This window comes from Pollachius pollachius (assembly GCF_949987615.1).
Source record: "Pollachius pollachius genome assembly, chromosome: 1".
NCBI lineage: Eukaryota > Metazoa > Chordata > Actinopteri > Gadiformes > Gadidae > Pollachius > Pollachius pollachius.
Genome location: NC_136934.1, coordinates 11,258,680 through 11,280,590, shown reverse-complemented (window position 1 = coordinate 11,280,590; position 21,911 = coordinate 11,258,680). Strand labels below are relative to the sequence as shown.

At 43.2% G+C, this 21,911-nt stretch overlaps 1 protein-coding gene across 1 annotated transcript in view; it reads right to left on the bottom strand.

Annotated features, from left to right (window-relative positions):
• niban2b (niban apoptosis regulator 2b) overlaps positions 1–21,223 on the bottom strand; it is a gene marked incomplete at its 3' end in the record, with an annotated part of 31,433 nt that extends 10,210 nt beyond the window's left edge. The window contains exons 1-5 of the mRNA XM_079752991.1: positions 20,911–21,223; positions 10,956–11,086; positions 9,404–9,532; positions 8,773–8,878; positions 7,021–7,194 (exon numbers count right to left, since the gene is read on the bottom strand). Coding sequence (XP_079609117.1) covers positions 7,021–7,194; positions 8,773–8,878; positions 9,404–9,532; positions 10,956–11,086; positions 20,911–20,965 — 595 coding nt within the window. The 5' untranslated portion in view covers positions 20,966–21,223. The remainder of the gene's footprint in view (positions 1–7,020; positions 7,195–8,772; positions 8,879–9,403; positions 9,533–10,955; positions 11,087–20,910) is intronic.
• Between the last annotated feature and the right edge of the window lie 688 nt (positions 21,224–21,911).

Below are 21,911 nucleotides of genomic sequence, written 5' to 3'. Positions count from 1 at the left end.
TTAGCGCCCTAGCAGGTTCACCCATTGATCCCCGCTAACAACTACAAAAACAAAAAAAACAACATGTGTTGCTTTACTCCACAATAAAAAAAAAAGGTGCACTGCTCAACCATGCAGTTCCATCAGCCAACATGATTGATAGCAGCAGAAAAGAGAAGCAGGACTGTGGTTTCATGAGCAAAGATTAAGCTTTTTCTGTTACCAGGGTTTATACAGAGATTCTTAAGTTGAATTTACTACCTTTTAATACCTTCACCATATTTTTTGATACCAGCACGACTTCAAGAGAGAGACCATAGGAGTTGGATTAATCAAGATGTCCCAACGGGACTTGGTCCATAGTTTGTAATCAATATGTCACAAAGTAGACATAGACAGAGAGTGCCAGAGAGAGAGTTTTTGTGTCCAGTGTTGAAGTTAAGTTATAATTACCTCGTTAATATTGTTATTACAGTGTAAAGGTTTTTACATGAAAAAGTACCTCGTAGTAACGCCTTACACACAACACTAGCCGCGTTTACATGGACACTTCTGATCCGATTAGATTTATAATCGGAATAGATCTATTCCTATCATGCAATCCGAATGTACTGTATATAGGCCTATGGCATTTACAAAAGTGGTAAGTTTACGTTCGTATGTCTCTCGCGCACAACCGTTATTTTGGTCTGGACTTATCTGATATATGTAAAGGATAATGTTGTATTACAGAACGCCGGTCATTATCGTGTAAATAAGCCCAGACAGGGCGAACCGGACCGCGGTGCGAAGCGGAGGTGTTTTGCTTCGCCCTGAAGGGTATTATTTTCGATAATGACCGGCGACGTTCTATACATTATTACACGGCTCCTTGCCAAAACAGCAGAGAAATAGTCTGCCAAAGACGTTGACGTCGCTTAGAAACCGGACGCGCTGGGGTTGATAAGTTACCGGACTACTTAAGGAGTTGAAGAAAGATGTGAATCAAGCAAAAAATTCACTTTCCTTGACAGCGGTCAAGTTCGGTATGCAAAAAAGTACCGACTGACCAATTGCGAAATACTGCAGCTGCTGATCCCATCACTCCAAGTTAGAAAGTAGCCGCATCCACCCCAAACCAATCGGAACAAGTGTATACATGTCGATTATAGCGGACTACACCACCTCTTCTATTCCGCATGGAATTATATTCCGATCAGAGAATTGTATTCCGATTGAGCCGTATATATGATCATTTTTTATTTCGATTAAGCTGTTCTTCCACTTCTAATCGGATCAGAAGTGTCCATGTAAACGCGGCTGTCTACCGGTCACACCGGTCTCACGGTACCGTCAAAATCCATACCGTAGCGCAAATTCACACCAGTGTACTTTCTATAGAGGGATTATCAGTCTAGTCACTCCCCGCTCTAAGAGCATGTCATATGCAGAAAGAGACGAGAGCTACAGGAGCCGCAATCAAGTTTTGTTGTGCGGTTGGTGCACAAACCGTTTAAATAAGACTGATTATCCCATTTATTCTCTTTCTTTCTTGCCAACATAATAAAACAATTCAAATACTTTAATAATTATGCTTTTTCTCATTGGTATTGCATGCTCATTAAATGTATACTCTGTTTGAGGTCATCTCCCTCAAAAAGCAGTCCCCTTTAATTACGATCGATCAAACAATTTTTTGAAACCCCTTTGGTCTCATTCTTTAAATATTGATTCCTCCAGCCAGAGGTCCGAAAAATTGCATTTCCCTATTATTGTCTTTCAACTAACGGAAGCGAACTCGCGAAGTGGTTTGGCAGCAAGCCTGCCAATATCCAGTTTGTTTCAGCGCACGCACCACGTGACATCATTGATATCGCTCAGGTCCTACTCGCAACATAATAATAAATCCACGCAAGTTTTATTAATTTTAGGAGATAGGCCTGCACGTAAATTACACTAATTTTAAAACTCATAGGCCTTGTTGGAAATTTAATACCTCGTCAGATGACGTTTATTACTTTTTAATAGCCTTAATTTGGGCTGGTTACGGATTTATCTGACCATTTTCAAACTGCCAACACTGCCACCATATGACACGTCTTGTGGGACTGCACATAATCACTAATCAATCGACTTTGCCACCGACTCTGTTCTTGAATTTACCCTCCTTTGTTACTTTAAGTTAAACTTTCTTTTTTTTAATTTAAATTAACATGCTTTTTTCTGCAAATGTAATCTGTGAACGCCTGTTGTGTTGAAGGTTGCCATAGAATACAACTAGCCATCATAAGTATACAGTGCCGCTCCGTACAGTCACTGGTTTAGGGAAACTTATTTTTTTAGCGGGTTAACATGGAGACGCCTACAAACAGCAATGAATGTGGGTTTAAGGGGAAGTGGATTCAAAAGTTCTTCCTTAAAATTATTAGATTATAAGTGATAACCACGTCATATGAAATTAGCGTGATGTTTGCTCTGCGTCTGCTGTACAAACACGCTAACGTTTTTGGGCACATCGTTTACGTAAAGATTAGTTAAAGAGAACAAAGTCAAACACTTAAGAGGATGTTTCAACAGTTCGTTCCGTGGTGCTTTTTCAATTATAATGTTTGTACAAATGTGTTTTCGAGTTCCAAATAGACAACTGTGATTCAGAAAGCTAAACAGACTCTACATTAGGTAGAGAGGGTTGAAAGCTGATAGCTATGACAAAGCCAGTAAGTGTATGAGCCTGTGTGCATTCTGAGTAGGGCAGTTATGGACCAGAGACAGTAAATCGTAGCCCCTTAAGATAGCACTGCGTGTGTGATTGTGTGTGTGTGTGTGTGTGTGTGTGTGTGTGTGTGTGTGTGTGTGTGTGTGTGTGTGTGTGTGTGTATGTGTGTGTGTGTGTGTGTGTGTGTGTGTGTGTGTGGTCTTCCATATATGTGTGAGTGCGTGCGCATTGGAGTTAAGGACAAAGAGGAAATACGGATAATAGATGTTATATGCATCCTACCAAATTGAAAGCTTTATAGTTCTCTACAACTAACCCACTCATAAGAACATTCCGTTTCTAGCCATTACATTATGTTGTACACATGTATATATTTTTATATATATTGTACTGTTTGTATATTTTTTTACATGTTCTCTTGCCTTGCTGTACTTTGTGTTTGAGATTGGTACTTTTAAAAAAGTATTCTGGATCAGAATGCAATTTTCTTTAGGTTTGATCTCTAGCAATACAATTGTGACCAACTCTTACTTTAGTACCTGAACTTTAAACAGCACACAGAGTTTTTCAGTGTCCGAGACTGTTCACACTTCCAGCAGCCCCTCCCAAAGCACACCTCACGACATCATAACACGCTGAAATAACCAAACATGCATCGTGAGTACCAGCAAAACACAGGAACCGTTGTCCCAAGCAACGCCGGCTGTTTGGTCCTCCAACACTTTATCAAGGTCAATGAAACGCTGTGTTGTTGGTTAATGAAAGGATCACTTCCTCTTTTCACCCTTTCGGCCCGAAAAACAGGCTCAAAATAAGTGTGTGTGATGATTAACAAAAATTGGAAATCACTTGTGAAATAGTTTCTCAATAGTGAACTCTGGCCAGAGATCTTTGCTAGCAAGTGTTTGAATAATGAGTCACATAGTGCCTTCATGGGGACCTCATTTTTACCTGCCAGTCACCCTGCCTATCTTCTAAATGATTGGCCGGATATGTGATAAGCTACTCCCGGCATAAAGACACCTCTGGCATTTGAAATCACACCCTCTGTGTCACAATCACACGTATTTTGAGCAATGCTAGAGAATTTTATTACATTCTGTATGATTCCATTTTGTTTACGACCTCAGCAGAAAGTTAGTAAAAGTGACTCCCAGTGGATTGGGGTACGAACCCACAACCTTTGAGCTACGAGTGAAACCCAAACAATACAACTATCCGATCTCCCGATAAGACACCAATTATTCTCGAGAAACCTACTGTATATAGAAGGTTTTGCCTCTTATCATGTGTTGCCAATTGTCATTCCAGATGTTACATCTCAGATGTTTATAAATATCTGAAGCAACTGCTCCACAGCTGTCTGAAGGCTTTTAATACGAGCCCCAGAGTAACTTTCTGCGGGCTCCATTACACACCAAAGACTCACTAATTAATCTAAAGTGAGGTTTCTAAACACTGGTAATTCCATTTAGAACACGAGGACATAATGTGTATTTACACACACAGATCATTTTAAATGTTAATACATTACATCATTAACATTCTAAAATGATATTCAGAGTTTGTATTCCTGGCAAAAAAAGTCTTTTGTAGTGTCGCATTTGTAACCTTTTCAAGTGAATATCTGCCAACAAAGGTAATGTGTTCTGTAAGAGTTATTTTCTGAAAGAAGCAAAGATGAAATAACGATGCATAAAAATAGACACGTCTACAGTACATCACATGCCAAGTGTTGAAGAACGCTGTGGGTCTTGCCGCTGCCTGCATTTATGGTTCTGTGAGCATAGTTGGTGAAGGGAAATACAAACCATCTCCCTGGGATTCAACCTTAAGTCCCACTGCGTGCTGGGAGGGAGGCAGGACGTGAGTACAGTTCTGCAAGGAAACTCTCAGGAGGCACCAGAGCCACTAAGTAAGCCCTCTGTTGTTGCAGAGTAAACAGTTCTAGCAAGGAGCTCCAGCTCCGCGTGGGGAACAAAGATGGTGATTATGTCAGGTCGGTCACAACGTGGCTCCGCTTCTCTCGCACACCTTTTAACTGTTCTGCATTCTCTAACAGTTCTGTTTAACATGATTACATGTATAACAACTTCAGTACAGAGGAAACCAACTATCAAAACTATGGAAAAGTACTTCTGCTGCATTCACCCAAACATAGTTCAATGTCCTTTAAACATCTTTCAACAACTGTAACAACGGGAAAAGTACGCCACCAGAGGGTGGACCAGAAATCCACCCTGTGTGTGTGTGTGTGTGTGTGTGTGTGTGTGTGTGTGTGTGTGTGTGTGTGTGTGTGTGTGTGTGTGTGTGTGTGTGTGTGTCAATGGCTTCTACCAAAACCTGTCCTGTGTGTAGCACATTGTTATTGCGCTTAGCTTCAGGGAAAGCAGGGATGAGAGTGTGCTAACCGGATAGCAACTTAGCATGACAGAAGGTTAGCGTGTACCACTAAAACGAGTCATTTTTATCTCATAGTTACAGGGCTTTTTTTCCATTACTTGCTTCAGTGTATTTAAAAGCAGACAATGACTGCTTAGAACTACCAGAAGACAATTGCAGTGCGTTTTTAAGAGCAGGAGAAATCAGGGCCCATCGCTGACCAGGAATGACTAGACAAAGTGATGTGTTGAAAGGTAGCCCTCCCTTTTCTGTCTTACCTCCCTGCTGCCTCGTCCAAACCCCCGGATTGGGTGACTTATGATACACTTGGAATGAAGCCATTTAATTGGGAAGTGTGACGTTGGAATGGAGGAGAAGGAGGCAGGGTAGGCGGAGGTGGGAGAGGTGGTATTTGAGTAGTTGGTGGTGTTGCTGCTAAAGGTACTTTGGGGGTGGTGGAGGAGGAGGTAGGAGCAATTCAAAGAGAGAGGGGGAGGTGGTGGTATCCCCTCTTGCTCACCATCTTTGGTCAAGCCATCGCACACCACGCACACACACACACACACACACACCACACACACACACACACCACACACACACACACACACACACACACACACCACACACAGCAAAGAAAGAAGAAGATGAGAAGAGAAGAAAGAGAGAACGAAAGAGACACAGATACAGATTAAGAGCCAGGAAGATTGAGAAAGCATGAATGAAACCCTCTATAGGGCTGCATTAAAAAAAACATCTACATCTCTAGCCCTCAGTGTACTTTAATCCATGTGATGTATAGGAGGGAGCTCGAGATGTGTGCGGGATTGAGGTGAGGGAGAAGGGGAGGGAGTATGATGGAAACCTAAACAGCTAAAGAGGAACTACAAGGAGCAAACCTCACAAGGAAAGCATAAAGCCACATTGACATATTTGGGCCGGGTCGTCACAGTGGAATTACTGCAACAAATGTCACCTTGATTTGTAGCGAAACCGCAATTCGGATTTAACATCCTAACAAATAAAATAAAATGCCAGTCAGTAAGTTAAACACAGACAGTTCTACCCGTTCTCCTCCAACCACCTCACAGAACTTTAAAATGTTTCAGACATGTAGGTTCTTGCCCTCACAAAATTGCACACCCTCCACTTATTCCCAGTAGGCTTACAATGCTAACATAAATTTTTAATCTTAGAACATGAAATTGCGCAATGGGCATTTTTTAGTTATGCTGAACAAACCGGAACTTGTGTAAAGAGATGAAGTCACTGTTTTTGGAATATCGGAAAGCGGATGTAGGATCTGACTATGACCCAAGAGCAGTATACCAACAATCCAAATTTTGTCGTTATGCACTTATTTTTTTAGCAAAATAAAAGTTGCAATGCATAACATTTCAACTACCTCCTAGCATAGAATTGACCTGGACATATGAGTACTAAATGCTGATCAATAGTGATTTATCTAATGTCATCAATAAAAGCACCTCGTATAACTGATACACATGCTGGCCGACCCGTACCTCTCCCTTTGTTCAAATGGCATGTTACACTGCTGCATGTTGCAATTTTCTAAAATATCCAAGAACGAACAAACGACTCTACAGAGTATGCCATCTCATCGCATCTTAGGAATGCTTTCTTACTTGTAAAGCATGACTAACAGTATTACAGGCTGAATATCTAAATGTGTGTATAAATCCATCAAGGAACCTCATCACTGGACACTTGGCTTACTGCGCTATCATAGACGATGACCTCATTTTGGAAGTACCTACACCTTACAGGCCAACGAGCTTGTTCTACTTCATGTGTGAGGTGAAGGGAGATGATGGTGAGGAAGGGGGGCAGGGGGGGTATTCAGTTGGTTGCATTCTGCAACCTCAACACTAGATGCCACTAAGTCCTAAACACTGCACCTTTAAATAAATTTGAAAACATTCAAATGCATTTGCATTTGATCTCACCATCGTTGGCGTGTCGTACACAGTCCTGAAAGACGGCGATCCACTTATCCTGTTCCTTCTCCGTCGCCACGCAGAAGTAGAGGTGGCGTCCGTACGGATGCCACAGGATCAGGGGGAGGGGGAACTGAGTCGCCACCTTCAGGAAGGGAGCGCTCCCCACTTTGGCCTTCACGCCTGGAGACAAACAGCAATACAAACATATTGAACACCTGCACAGTGTGCTCTGACTCGGAGTCGAGCCAAAAGCACAGACGTGTCGGCACAGGCACAAAATAGTGTTTTTCTTTTGCATAAAAAATGTATTATGGTAATATTCATGAGTAAGAGAAAAATAATACAGCTGACTATGTTAACACACTGTGTGCTTTGCTATGTTGAAAATATACACTTCCATTTCTTCCTTTGGTCGCACTACAAATATGAGCACCAAAATGTGCGCTCTCTGTGCTTTGGCCGCAATCTGTACTGGTGTCTATTGGTGATCTATTAAAGAGTAAGAATGAAGTACTGTAGCATCTGTAAATATTATAACATGTGTAAGCCACAATAAATGCCTTTTTACCTTGTTGACAATGAGGGGCAAGGAAAAGACTCACAACGCATAACGTTGGGTGTTTACTGCTTATCTTTAGTTTTTGCTGTAATTCCGCTTTCCTGCCAGGTTTACTCTTTGAAAAGAGATTTTTGAATCTCGATTTCATTGATTGGGTAAAATAAAGTCATGGTGGAACATGCTTTCTTTCAACTTTAATTCCCCCCCGCAGAAATGCCTCTTGAACCCCCAAGAAAGCTAGCATGCATATGAGAAAAAAACATAACTAATGACAATTGTTAGCCGACAATGCCTGCAGGGAGTGGATACAAAGCGCAGCACACACCACTGTCCTGGTCGCACATCGAAGCCACTCATAGGAGATTAAGACAGACTCATTCTTAAGGTCCCAGTGCTTAAAAATGGGGTATTGTACAGTTTACAATGGCAGGGAATTGTGATACGGTTACAGTACCGGTATACCATGCAACACACACACACACACACACACACACGTAGTCAGGGTGAACAAAATAGCCTCAGGCGGAGAGAACTCCATAATGGTGTTCAGAGGATTAGACGTGACATTTAGAAGGGCTGTCACCCAGAGGAGGGGCCCGCAGTTCCTCCTCCTCCCTGTCTTCCCTTGTTCCGTGGAGAACACACACACACACACACACACACACACACACACACACACACACACACACACACACACACACACACACACACACACACACACCTTAAAGAAACATCTTCATCGACCTGTTATGTAATCCTCCCTCCGTTGTCGCCCTGTTTTTCTCTTCTTCGTTCTCTTAACTTGTGCTTCTTCTGAGCCCTATCACCTCTTTCCAACCACCTTCCTTCCATTCTCGCTTCCTGATTACTTCCATGGGCTGCAGGTAGTACTGTACGTGAAACTACTGGAGCAGTTGGTGTCCTTGTACTCAATAGATTCACTTGTGATCTCTTCGGTACACTCTTCTCTAAAAAGTCCGCTCAAGAAGTGAAAAAAAAGAAAACGAAAGAAAAACGTATATTGCTTATAATATTACTGCTTCCATTATTCGTAGACCGGCATGCTACGGTACTCAAGCACACCTGAAGTGCCCCCCCAACCCATCCCCTCTCCATCCCAGGGACACCCATCTCACCCACCTACTCTCAAAGGTCTCAGCATGTAGACCGTTTCCCGCCCACCCCTCCCCAGGTCTCACCTGGTAGGCTGTTGGCCACAAGTTCCAGGTACTGCTCCATGGAGGTCAGCACTTTGTATCCCGCACAGCTGAGGGTCCCCTTGGGTTGCAGGCCTCGGTCGTGGGACTGGGAGAGAACAGAGACACAGCTGAACCAATCAGAATGAGATGAGGGGAGAGGTCAGCCATAAGAACAGAGAGATATGAGGGGAGAGTTCAGCCAATAAGAACAGAGTTTTGTCACCTAGCGACCATATTGCTTAGCTGGGTTGGTAAACCTTCTAGAATCTTTGAGAACACCATGACAACTCAATGGAAATGTGTTCTAAATGCTGAGAAAACAGAATGCAGAACTAAAAATAAAGCATCAACCTGGTTTCAAAAGATTCTAGAATGTGTACCCACCCAACCAACCGATATGCCCGCTAGGTGCATAAGGGCCAATGCATGTCAAATCACTAAAACTTTGTTGAGACCATACGGCTCTGTTGGGTATGCTTGCAAATGGCGGTTCCTTTATTGGCTGACTTTGGAAACATTTGACCACAAACAGGAATTTTTCACTCAGGCAGCCGAAAAGCGGTCAAACAACCCGCATTGTGTTGATCCCATAAGGAACACACTAAAAACACATGGTGTTGAGCTCGCTCACCGCCTTGCTGTCATAGTAGTTGATGCTGTAGGAGTCTGGGATGAAGAGAAAACGGTTCCTCCACTTCCTGTTCTCCTCCAGGTACTGGAACAACGTCCCGGAGAAGATACACCGGTTCTCCAGAGGAACCTGCACATGCAAAAGCACAGACACACACACTCACAATTAGAAAATAGTATAGTGAGAAGTAACAAAAATCTGGAATCACAACCAGTGGGTAAACCAAATATCTGAACCGACCCACCAGAACACTAGCTGCTAACATGATATCCTGCTAGCATAGCTGTGACCTGGCAGGCTGTGTTCCTACACCCCTCTTAAAACATGACCATTATAAACAGCCCGTTGCTCCTCTGCACTGACACAGGGAGAGGGGTTGTGAATACCAGCAGGACCTTTTCACATTTAAAACCAACTGGGGAAAACCTGGAACCACATAAACACACCCAATAGAAGAATAAGTAAATAGAGAGGTAATTCCCCCCTTTTCTCCCCTCAACTGGTGTGCTTTTTTAGGGTTATGTGTAACCATGGCAGCAGGCAGCAGCTCTAGAGAAGACAGAGGGATGTTGTCCCAAAAGGCTAGGTTAGAATGGCAAAGGTGGGTAGCATATATTTTGCAGAAAATACGATTGGGAATGTTGGGAGCATAATGCAGAAGAAAGACATGCATACCTCAGCAAACATATTTTTGTGAACGTCTTGCATCTCAAAGATTTTGGAACGAACTTCAAGATGGGAGTGATTTATTCAGTTTAATTTCTGCGATCTGTATTCTGATTTTCCATCTCTATGGAGACCCCACTGACTCCGACTAACGTTCAGTGACCAAAGCGAAACTGCATAGAGTATAAAACAAGTTTGTCCCTAAAGAAGTTCTTCAGCTGAAAAAAAGAATCTCCAGGAATTATTTTCTTTGTTATATATGATATTCTGTAATATATATTTCTGTTTGTGATATTACTTGGTCCTTCAAATTACTTTTATTACTTCCCTAAAGCACTTTGGGCTGCAGATTCAGCATGAAAGGTGCTCTTTAATAACTTACAGTTTATAATTACAATGATAATAATAAACCTAATAATAATAATAATTAGTATAATTATAAATATTATGTCAGTAGCTGGCAAGAATCCTGCTTTACTCCATCTAGGAGAGATCAAGCCAGGAAATTGTCAGTTTTTGTCGAGGATGGAACAGTTTTGGAGTGAATACCGTCCACTCAGCTATGGTCCAATTGCTTTCCCAGGGTTTCAAGGGTTAAGGGTTACAAGGGAACTGTCAACATAGGTCATGACAGCCAACTATTCATTTGAACCCAAAAGTTGATAAAATACAGTGTCAGTTTGGATTAAACTGAAACTTTCCTTTCTGTTGTTTTGTGCTATCTGGAATGTCAACCATTTGATTCCGTGGACACGGTCCAAACCGACTTAGCCTTCGGGACGATAAAGTGAATCTTATCTTACTGCTGGAGGAATGTAAAAACGGCTGGCGTCGTACTCTCTCGGATCACATGACACAGACCAGAAGAAGACAGTGTAGGGTTTACCTTGCGGTGGAGCAGCTGAGGCTGAGGACCGCCCCCTCCCTCGACGTCGAAGCGCACCTTGTTGAAGAGCGCCACCCCGTACTGCTGTTCATAGAGAGCGTCAAACTGGCCCATCACCTCCCCTGTACGGGCTGGCCCAGAAACACACACATCACAACATCCCAGTGAGAGCTAGTCCATATACACAACAAGGCGGCAGTTTAGTCATGGTCTTAGAGTGGGGATAGTCTAGCACAGTTCTCTAGTCTAGTTCTCTATTTATGTTCATTATTTATTTGTATTGTATTTGTATTTTTCTCCCAAAAATGTTTTCTGCCTGTTTAGGGGGTACTCATCTGGAAAAATATCTTAGTGGGAATACACTATTAGAAAAAGTTTGAGAACCAGTGGTCTAGCGGTTAGGATAGACAAGTTAACGCGGTAAAGGTACTGGGGTGGAACTTTGAGAAGTATTCCCTAAGCCCAACCGGCTCAACATGAGTTACGGAGACACACAGATCCATTTGGATTATAGTGTCCTCAAAATGAACAGAGCAAATACATCTACACTGGGAGGAAAAGTGAGTCATTGTCTTGAGCACTGACAAAAGTGTTGTTTCGCAAGCATTTCAGATTTGACTCAAAAACAACACAAAGCCTTTATTGTTGGAGCACATGGGAACCATTATAGAAGGAAACATCCATTGAGCTTAGATTGAGTTGAGTTTTGTTGGGTGGAGAAAATGTTTCCTGGTGGAAAGTCAAACATAACCCTTATTGAATGAGGAATTTCACACGCTTCTGTTCAAACATTTTTTGCCCCCCCCCCCACCCCCTCACCTGTTTGTGAGAACTGACGTTATTCATCGAACACCCTTTAAAAACCTGCGCAACAGAAACCCCTCCCTAGCGGACGCCCTGACACGTTTTACAGCTCATTATGGGTGCTGACGGCACGGCCAGGAGAGAGTGAACAAATGCCCTCACCTCATGAAAGGGGACATACATTTCTCTTGTTTAAGTAGCTGTCGGAACAGAGGTTTCAGCACTACACTAATAGTACCTCGACTGCAACATGACAGCCCACCAAAAATGGAACGATACACTAAAGTCAAACATTGATGGATAGATTCAGTTTAAAGTAACTTGCCCAAGCACACCAAAGAACAGTTGAGAATGTAAGATAGTTCATCATATAACAGCTTAGAAGTATGTCCATAAATATAAAAGAATTATATACAAAGCAAGGGTCAACCAAAGCTCCTTTCTTGATAAAATTGTTGCTACGACATGCCACGAGTTTGTTTGGCACCATTGCAAGCCAATTAGAAAGAGTTACTTACTACAAATACTACTTTCACCTAAAATGTTGTTGTTCGATTTGTGTGTGTACTGTGTAGTGACTCCTCGAGTTCCAGAACAAATTGGCATGTTGTAATAAATCTGCTCACCCACTGGTGTCACCGCAAATCAAGCAGAATCATTTATAAACAATAATTTGTGATAAAACATGATTAAACTATGTAACAGCTCAAATGTGTCTGCTGATATCCAGCTGGGGTTTCCGTGGGAAATATGCGGACACGTGTTTGTAATTTCAGTTGGCGGGAGAGGAAGGAGGAGCGACGCATTGATCCCATCTGCTCGGCATCATGGGTAAAGACACATTGCTTGTGAGCTTTGGACAGCACATAAGGAGATGGAGGCATCCTTTTTTAGTGGGGGTCAGGAAGGCGTGCATAAAATGAGACTCGCAAACAAGCAACTTTCTGGGGACTGGTGGAGAGGATTCGGTCAAGTCGTGTTCTGCGATACTGAGTTGGTGACAGGTTGCTAAGTGAAGCCAGGTGTAGGCTAGTACTAAAGTACTACTCGTGAAGTACGAGCTTGCTGAGGAGACAGACCCTGGGCAATGCATGAAAGACCAGACCTCACAGCGATGATTAATTGATCCACAGAGGAAACCACAACGACACGTTAGTCCGCCGTGAAATTCCGATCCAACGAGTCACAGTTGAGAGGGTCAGCCAATCACTCCCACGTACTGAAGGGGTTGAAGTTCAACACAAACCAAACCTCTGGCATACTCAAATACACATCTTGGCCTCAGAAGAGTTTCTTCCAAACAATACCAGAGTCAAAGCAAACAGCAAATTAGGGGCTTCATACATGGCTTTGCTGTAAACTCGTCAGAAAGGCCACAACAGACCTCTTCCCTGCTCTTTGGATCTTCGACTTGTCCTAACAATGCACTTTCTAGATCAGTGATTCCCCATAAAATGACAACATGAAATATTAAATTGAATTTGTGAAGTCTAAATGTTAGATATTAGTTGTTGCCGATAAATTAATACCAGAAATAAAAAGATGTCTCTTCCATTTTAAATTCCCAATATAATAATGATTCTTAATGATAATATTAGTAAAAAGGAAAACCTTTGTGGTTTGGAGTACTTGAACCATACGGATTGGGCTATGGTGGTACAGGAGACCGAGAAGATTGGGAAACCCTAGATTTAGATAATAGAGCCCCTAGGAGGCATACAGGGTATAAATGCTACTGCTACTCTCTGTAAAAGTACACCCGGCTATATGTCTTTCACCTGTTGCTAAATGCTACTTTCAGTGTAAGGTAAGGCGACAAGTCCTTATTGAAGCGGGTGCTACATGCTACTTTCAGTGGAAGGTAAGGCTACATGTCCTTATAGAACCAGGGGGAATGTGTTCTCTTGCCAGATGGCCCCTTGGAGAGGAAGTCTTAAGGAATGCGACCATTAGCGCTGGAACTGGGGGCGGGGCATGGGGAGTCAGAGAGAAAATTAAGGAGAAACTTTGCACAGTGTTTCACCCCCAGATACAACTCTTGGTGGATGGAGCAAGAGGGTTGTTTAAACATAATTGAGTCAAGTTATCCGGTTACACATTTACCCGTCACACAAACACGGTCAACAAAACTGTTCATAATACAATCAATACTTTCCATTGACAATACTGTTCAGTAATTTAGCAGACATTTTTATCTTAAGAGACTTTTCAATGAAGAGAGTTTATCTTAAGAGACTTTTCTACCCTTTCAATGAAGACACCATTTTAATGTATACTATTTTACAAAATTATATCTTTAATAAAATAATCCAATAAACCACTTCAACTTAATACAATACTAAGAGAAGACTGCCAAGTGATCCCTGAAATAAATTGCTGCGCAACCAACTGCCAAAAGGCCACTTTGAAGGGAAACCTAGTCCTCCTGGGATTGCCTGATGACATTGAATTCCCTGAGAACAAATACACAGTTGATGCTTTAGTATCACATGATCCCTCTACAATTGTCTTTTTAACCAAGGCTGTTTAACTTGTAAATGAGAAATGTCCTGTTACTTCCCTTAATTAAGAATCATTCATACATGGGAGGATTGATTCATTGCTTTCCATCTCTGCTTATAGAGCAGACTTCTGCATCTAGGCTGGTAATTGGGTTTGAATAAAACCACCTGATTACTAAGCTTAGTTTGCTTTACTTTAGTAACCGTGGATCACTGAACCCTTCCATGTTATTTCTCTTTAGATAGCGGGGAGAGAACCATGGAAATCAGAACACGCCGCAACAGGTCGCTGAAATTAGGAGATGCGCTGCAGGCAGGTTCTCACAGAGGGATATTATGGGATAGACGAGATAAAAACAACACGGACAAAAACAATCTTCAAAACGATAAATTATTTTTTCCTCTTAACAAGGAGTCTTCCTCCTGTTAAGAGGAATAATAAGTGCACTTTTTAAAGGCACTTATAAGTGACACTGATACTGTGATACTGTCATGCTCAAGTGATACTGTCATACTCTAGCAACACAACAGTCATTATACAGGACAACCAGGGTTCTTCTGAGGGCCAGCCGTACTACAGGACCAGAATAGAAAGGTTTGCGGGTTAAGGGGAAGGTAAACCACTTTGTGTTCCAGAAGTGACGCGTCTCCGAGCCCCACCAGACAATGACATGCTCTATCTGTGTGACCGAGACGTGTGTCACACAGCGTCAGGCTCTCCTCATCGCCTCTGACTACGACCTCTGACAACAACGGGCTTCTGCAAGTCTCATTGGTCAGCATCAACGTTAGACAACAGGCTGACTGTTGACCATATCCATCCCGGATAGACCTGGGTTCCCTCCGGCTGCCCCGACCTCCATCCTTGAAGTCTTCAAGAGGTCCAAACTAATGACCCTGTTGGGACGTTCATTTGGGCAAGCCCTTTCCTTGGCCATTCTACCAATTAGTCCCACTACAACTCTCAGTCTTGCATGACTTCTATGGGGTGATTATTTTTTGATGTTTAGCTGTGTTTTTTGTTCCCCTGCGTGTCAGTCCTGACCATAAGACCATGGCTTCTGCTGTGATGGACTTGGTAGAACAGGGAAGAAAATGATTTCTAACAGAATCGAAGGGTTTACAGAATCTGCGCTCAAGTCAATGATATAAAAATCCTATCAGCAGGTCATTGCAGATTCCCGTCCCTAGTGGAGAACACACGGAGAACAAGCAGGGGAGAACATGCAGAGGAGACATGCAGAGGAGAACACTACAGAACGCAGTGAGGAACACATAGAGAGAACACAGTGGAGAACACACCGAGAGAACACAGTGGAGAACACACGAGAGAACACAGTGGAGAACACACTGGAGAACTAACTCTTGTTCTGAGCATGTGTGTGTCAAGTTATGATAATATCACCAAACATCTAACCTTTGCCTTGCATCATGATAGATCTCATGATTGGAAATGAAATAACAATATGGGCTGTGTTTGACGTCATTATGCAGTTCTTTACTTCTCCTGGGATGAAACCAAGTTAAATAACCTGAAATAAAACTTGTTGTTTGAGACCTGAAGACGAATGTAATCGATTTTTCAATATTTTTTAATATATATTTTTTTATATATTTTATAAAAAATATATAAAAAACAGCTGGATACATTTCTGTACATTAATTTGATTTGAACATATTTTTTTTGACCATTTTGTGTAATTTCTTAAGACGAAATTTCAAAGTTCTCAGTTAGAAAGTGTTTTTGGGAGAGACATGCTGAATAAATACATCATGTTTTCAAACTCAAAAATAATCGTTTGAATAACCATGATTTCAATCTTGACCAAAATAATCGTGATTATGATTTTTTGCATAATCGAGCAGCCCTACCTCTACATGGTCCCCCCACTTTCTTACAAACATGACCCCCAACCAACAACACCATCCTGACGACCAACACCACCCATGCACCCTGACACCCAACCCACAGCACCCTTACCCCAACACCACCCTGACCCCTTTACACCACCCAACCACCATGACCCCCAACACCACCCACAGCACCATGACCCCAACACCACCCAACCACCATGACCCCCAACACCACCCAACCACCATGACCCCCAACACCACCCACAGCACCATGACCCCAAACACCACCCAACCACCATGACCCCCAACACCACCCAACCACCATGACCTACAACACCACCCACAGCACCATGACCCCCAACACCACCCACAGCACCATGACCCCCCAACACCACCCACAGCACCATGACCCCCAACACCACCCACAGCACCATGACCCCCAACACCACCCAACCACCATGACCCCCAACACCACCCACAGCACCATGACCCCCCAACACCACCCAACCACCATGACCTCCAACACCACCCAACCACCATGACCCCCAACACCACCCACAGCACCATGACCCCCAACACCACCCAACCACCATGACCCCCAACACCACCCACAGCACCATGACCCCCAACACCACCCACAGCACCATGACCCCCAACACCACCCAACCACCATGACCCCCAACACCACCCACAGCACCATGACCCCCCAACCCCACCCAACCACCATGACCCCCAACACCACCCAACCACCATGACCCCCAACACCACCCACAGCACCATGACCCCAAACACCACCCACAGAACCATGACCCCCCAACACCACCCAACCACCATGACCCCCAACACCACCCAACCACCATGACCCCCAACACCACCCACAGCACCATGACCCCCAACACCACCCAACCACCATGACCCCCAACACCACCCACAGCACCATGACCCCCAACACCACCCAACCACCATGACCCCCAACACCACCCACAGCACCATGACCCCAAACACCACCCACAGCACCATGACCCCCCAACACCACCCAACCACCATGACCCCCAACATCCCCCACAGCACCATGACCCCAAACACCACCCACAGCACCATGACCCCCCAACACCACCCAACCACCATGACCCCCAACATCCCCCACCCACCCACAGCACCCTGACCACTCAACACCACAATAACTGATTGATTCAAATTTGATAAAAGAAAAACTTATAATGAAAAAAAAAAAAGAAAAAAGTTATGTCAATAATAGTACCGTCCTACAGAGGGCGCAGAAGTGTATTGATCAAGTCGTTTTGCACCCACTATGTATTTAAAAAAGAATGGCAGACCTTTAGCCTGAAAGTTAAACCACACAGAATATAAAATTGCACAAATTGTGGAACACAATTGTGGTAACTTCAATTGTGGTAAAAAATTGTGTAACTTCCAGAAGGAAGTGTAACTTCCAGAAGGGGAGGGTCCACAAGACTCTGCGGTTAATCCCTTCGGTTCGTCTCAGGGAGAAGAGACAGAGGATGCACTCACACACTTAAACATTTTGTCTTTGACACTTGCTCCGTCTATGTATCTAATACAAAGCCTTTGGAAGATTGAAACACTGTACTCAAGGCCTGATCATGAGGTCATTATCATGAACATAGCTTCTTGTTTTTAAGGAGGGTTAGGGTTAGTTCAGTCTTTTTTAGCAATTCTATGTCATCGAGCCTGTGCCAGAAACCAAAAACTGCAGGCGACAGGAGTTGCACCTTGTTACCTGTTACAGTACAGAGATATTGTACAGAGGAAAACTCCTTCATTCAAATGGTGAAGCTTTCAGAAGGGGATTGAAATTGCATTTCTACAGCGACCAGACTACATAGTGACACATTGATTTGAGGATTTGCTTCAAGTTTACTACTGCTGGCCAAGTTTGTCTCGAGTCTCCAGCATCAGATTGGTCAAAACAAATACGAAGCGATAGAAAGTGTATGGTCCCATTCTCCCGGATTTGAGCTTGTCTGTCATCAGTTTTAAGACAGTAATCAAGAGATGAGGGTTAGTTAAAACAAAAAGAAGAACCCCTGACGGATCTTTAATAGAAATTCAAGTTTTTTAAAATAGATATAAGATTCAAATAAAATTGTCAAACTCCAAAAGCTCCAAGCTCTCTGATTATGTCAGGACTAGCACTGACCCCTCAAACGTTTTAACTTATTTAACAATAGACAACGCCCTTTTAGACAAGTCCCGATAATTTAAGGAATTTTAATTTTAAATGTGCTTTTTACAACCAACCACAAGGGACACCTACCCTTATTTAGTACCATTAACAAGCTTATCTGGTCTGTGTGGTAGACAGCAGAGATGATTTATAGTGGAGTATATTAAAGAAAAGCACATCCAATCAGAACAGAGGCAGCAATGGTTAGGAATGTTCCAGAAATCTGGAATGAAGTGAATACTTAAGGCGGAATAACTAAATAATAAGAATGCTTTTATCTTAAATTGACAGTTCCAGATATACATATTGGACTAATCGTTCTTATCATATCTTCTCTGTCAGCATGTTTTAAACTCTCAATGTGCCTCAGTTCAACTAGAGCTGAACTAAGACGACATTATCATTAACTCGCCTTTCTTGTTCAGCAATGGCATGTGAAGCACCCAAAAAAGGAATTCATGTGAATACCAAAGTGCAATTGCATATTCATATATGTGGTTATTCTTGGTTTAGGTTCAGCCCTAAACCAAGCATCATTAAGAATGCGTGGTGCGTGCGTGTGTGAGTATAGCCCTGCTTAGTCCATCTCTATCCCTGCTATAATGAATGCCCTGGCGTGTGGCCCTGCGTCGTCACAGCAACGGCGTCACCTGACAGACGCCACCGTTCATTATGGGCTGCCGGGGTTGGAAGCAGCAGACTGAGTTTTCAGCCAAGGGAGCACCCCCAGGTGACCGCAGACAGACACTAAACCTACGCCTCTAATGGCTAGAGTACTGAGAGACAGACAGAGAGGGAGAGGGGTTTCTAGTTAGTCATACCACATTAGAATGATTACTACCCCCCCCCCCCCCAGCGAAACCTACCAAAACATACCCCTGAAAGGAAGTTCCGCTTGTTGATACACAGGTTCAGAAGATGTTCCCATCACCCTCTCATGTGAAAGCCTGAAATGCCAATGACCCGTTCTTCCTCAAGCATCTTATATAAACAGACTGTGTGTGTGTGTTTGTGTGCGCGCGCGCGTGTGTGTGTGTGTGTGTGTGTGTGTGTGTGTGTGTGTGTGTGTGTGTGTGTGTGTGTGTGTGTGTGTGTGTGTGTGTGTGTGTGTGTGTGTGTGTGTGTGCGTATGTGTGTATGTGTTTCTGCGTGTAACCACACTAAAATTAGGTTACCCACTTATTTAGACATGGCTGCTGCCTGGCTGGGTTCATAGTGGTGGTTGCATAGCCCTGACAGACTTATTGCAAGTAACCGGCTGCACCTGATGACCTCATGCAAGAAGGCAGCAGCAGGCCGGTGTAACGTGTGACCTCATCTCTGGGAACAAAAGCTAATTCATCATTATCATCATCATCATCATCATCATCCTCAGCCACTCCCCCACCATCACCTAACCTATTGTTCTTATCAAGGCAAAGTACTTCACATGGCAGGAGATAAACAAAAAATGAAAGTCTGCGCACTCAAATCACAGAAACCTTCAATTACACAATTGTCTAATCTCAGATAACATATCGAAAGCATGTCTATTCTACGGATTGGTCATTGTGTGGAGTAACACGCCTGTCAAGTCCCGGTAGAGAATCGGCTCCAAGGGTGAGTCTGTATGGGGGCTGTGGGTCAATGGGCTCGGCTTGGCTCTAAATCCAGGCTGCTCCAGGGAGAAGACAGGCTCTTGCACTCTGGTAGCTGGGGAGACGGCCCGGGGCTAAGGCTCCTACCCACTTTCTAACTGAGCTGAAACCTGCAGCGATACTCTCTCACCAGGGGCCAGGGCCACGCGTGCTTTTTCCATGCATTCCTCGGATTCCACATTTGATATGTGTCTCACTCCGAACTGGCCGCTCGGGGAATTTATAAATTACGATCATCTATTGGCCTCACGTCGCTCTCTCTCCCCCTGGTCACTGTCTGGCGGGGTTTAAAACACAATGACCTAGAGTCCCAGACCATTGCCTTCTTAACTCAACTTGTGGAAATGTGAGGCGGGATGTAAACATCAGGATCAGATTGTACCCACAGTTGAGTTTCAGGGGTCGGAAAGAGGCATGGTGGCAATTGGCAACGGTATTATCAATAGCGGTTATTAAGGTTTTAAAATGCTTTTACCAATATATCCTATGTCCTATCACGATACATAAACAGCACTGTTAGCTAAACAGACCAACAGGATCGATAGACCATGTCGGGGAAGTGGGGATCGGTTCCATTGCTTAATGCCAACCATGATCAAATAGATCAATTGACACTAGTAGGGCTGTTGTGTGTGCTTGTTAAAACGTTGATAGTCCAGATGACAATTCATCAATAAACCTAATTAGTTCCATCTAGTGGGGAGGATTAAGGTATACTTGCAGCTTTGTATGACGTTGTGTAGCATTAAAACGTTATGATTTTTTTTCCTTGCAATGCAAAATACAAATACTTCACGTGCAATGAACCCATTAAAAATAAGGCATTCTAACAGGCTACCTTATTGTGTGCAACCATGATAGTTGTTTTTTTTAACGAAAGGGTACTGATTTCGTAGGCAACCAATTTATCCAGGTGAGCTGCCTGTCGCACAGGTGATGCCCCCCCTCACCTGTGATGATCTCCCGCTTGCCCTCATCCAAGTGGCTCGATATGACGTCTCCCATTGTGAGGAAAGAAAAAACACACCCTCGTTCCCCCCAAAAAAAATATTCCAATAAAAGCGGTGCAGTCTGAGAGAACCCAGGAGAACTCTTCTCAGTTCCTTTCTCTGGCTGTCAGACCTCCGGGTGTACCTCTCACCCTGACCTAGCCTAGCCCTAGAACATAACGCCAAGTGACGACTTGGAACGGGCGGTGGCGATATAAAGTCCGTAGGAGGCGGAGTGAGTAAGTAAGGAGCGGATAAAAGTTGGGGAAGGAGCTTCAAACTTGAGTTGTCTGCTGTTTTGAGTTTGATTTCTGGGCGAAACACACCCTCCTCCCTGTGAGTCACTCCCGGAAAGGTGGAGTTTCTGCCGAGGCACACGAGAGGCAGGGGCCGACGACGACCCCTGGTGGCTAATATTATACTATGATATTTCATGATGTGAGATATATGATTATTATATTGTTCAGAATTATATTTTATTTTATATTATGATATTATATTATCCTATATTATATTGTATTTTATCGTTATATAATATTTTATTATGATAGTGTATTATATTACTACACTATACACACACACACAGATATTATGTTGTGTCATGTTGTCTTATATTATGTTGAGTTAAACTTATATTATGAAAACAAAACTCTATATGGGGTGATTGTTCAACGTTAGCATACAAAACCTACTCTTATTGTAATTTGGAAGAACATGAGAAAAAAACAGAATGACTTCATCCAACAAATCTTCGGCCGATCAAAAATTGTACTCAAATGAGAATATAACAGACCCAGTCCGCACATGAACATCTTGCCGATGTCGGGGCAGCGTGTGCCTGCCAGACATACATGCGTTGCCGCGATGTTTAAGACCATTCAGAAAAGTCAGGGCATTTAAAAAAAATATATATATATATACTTTAAAAAGGTTGAGAATAGTGCGAGAACAGTATATAGGCC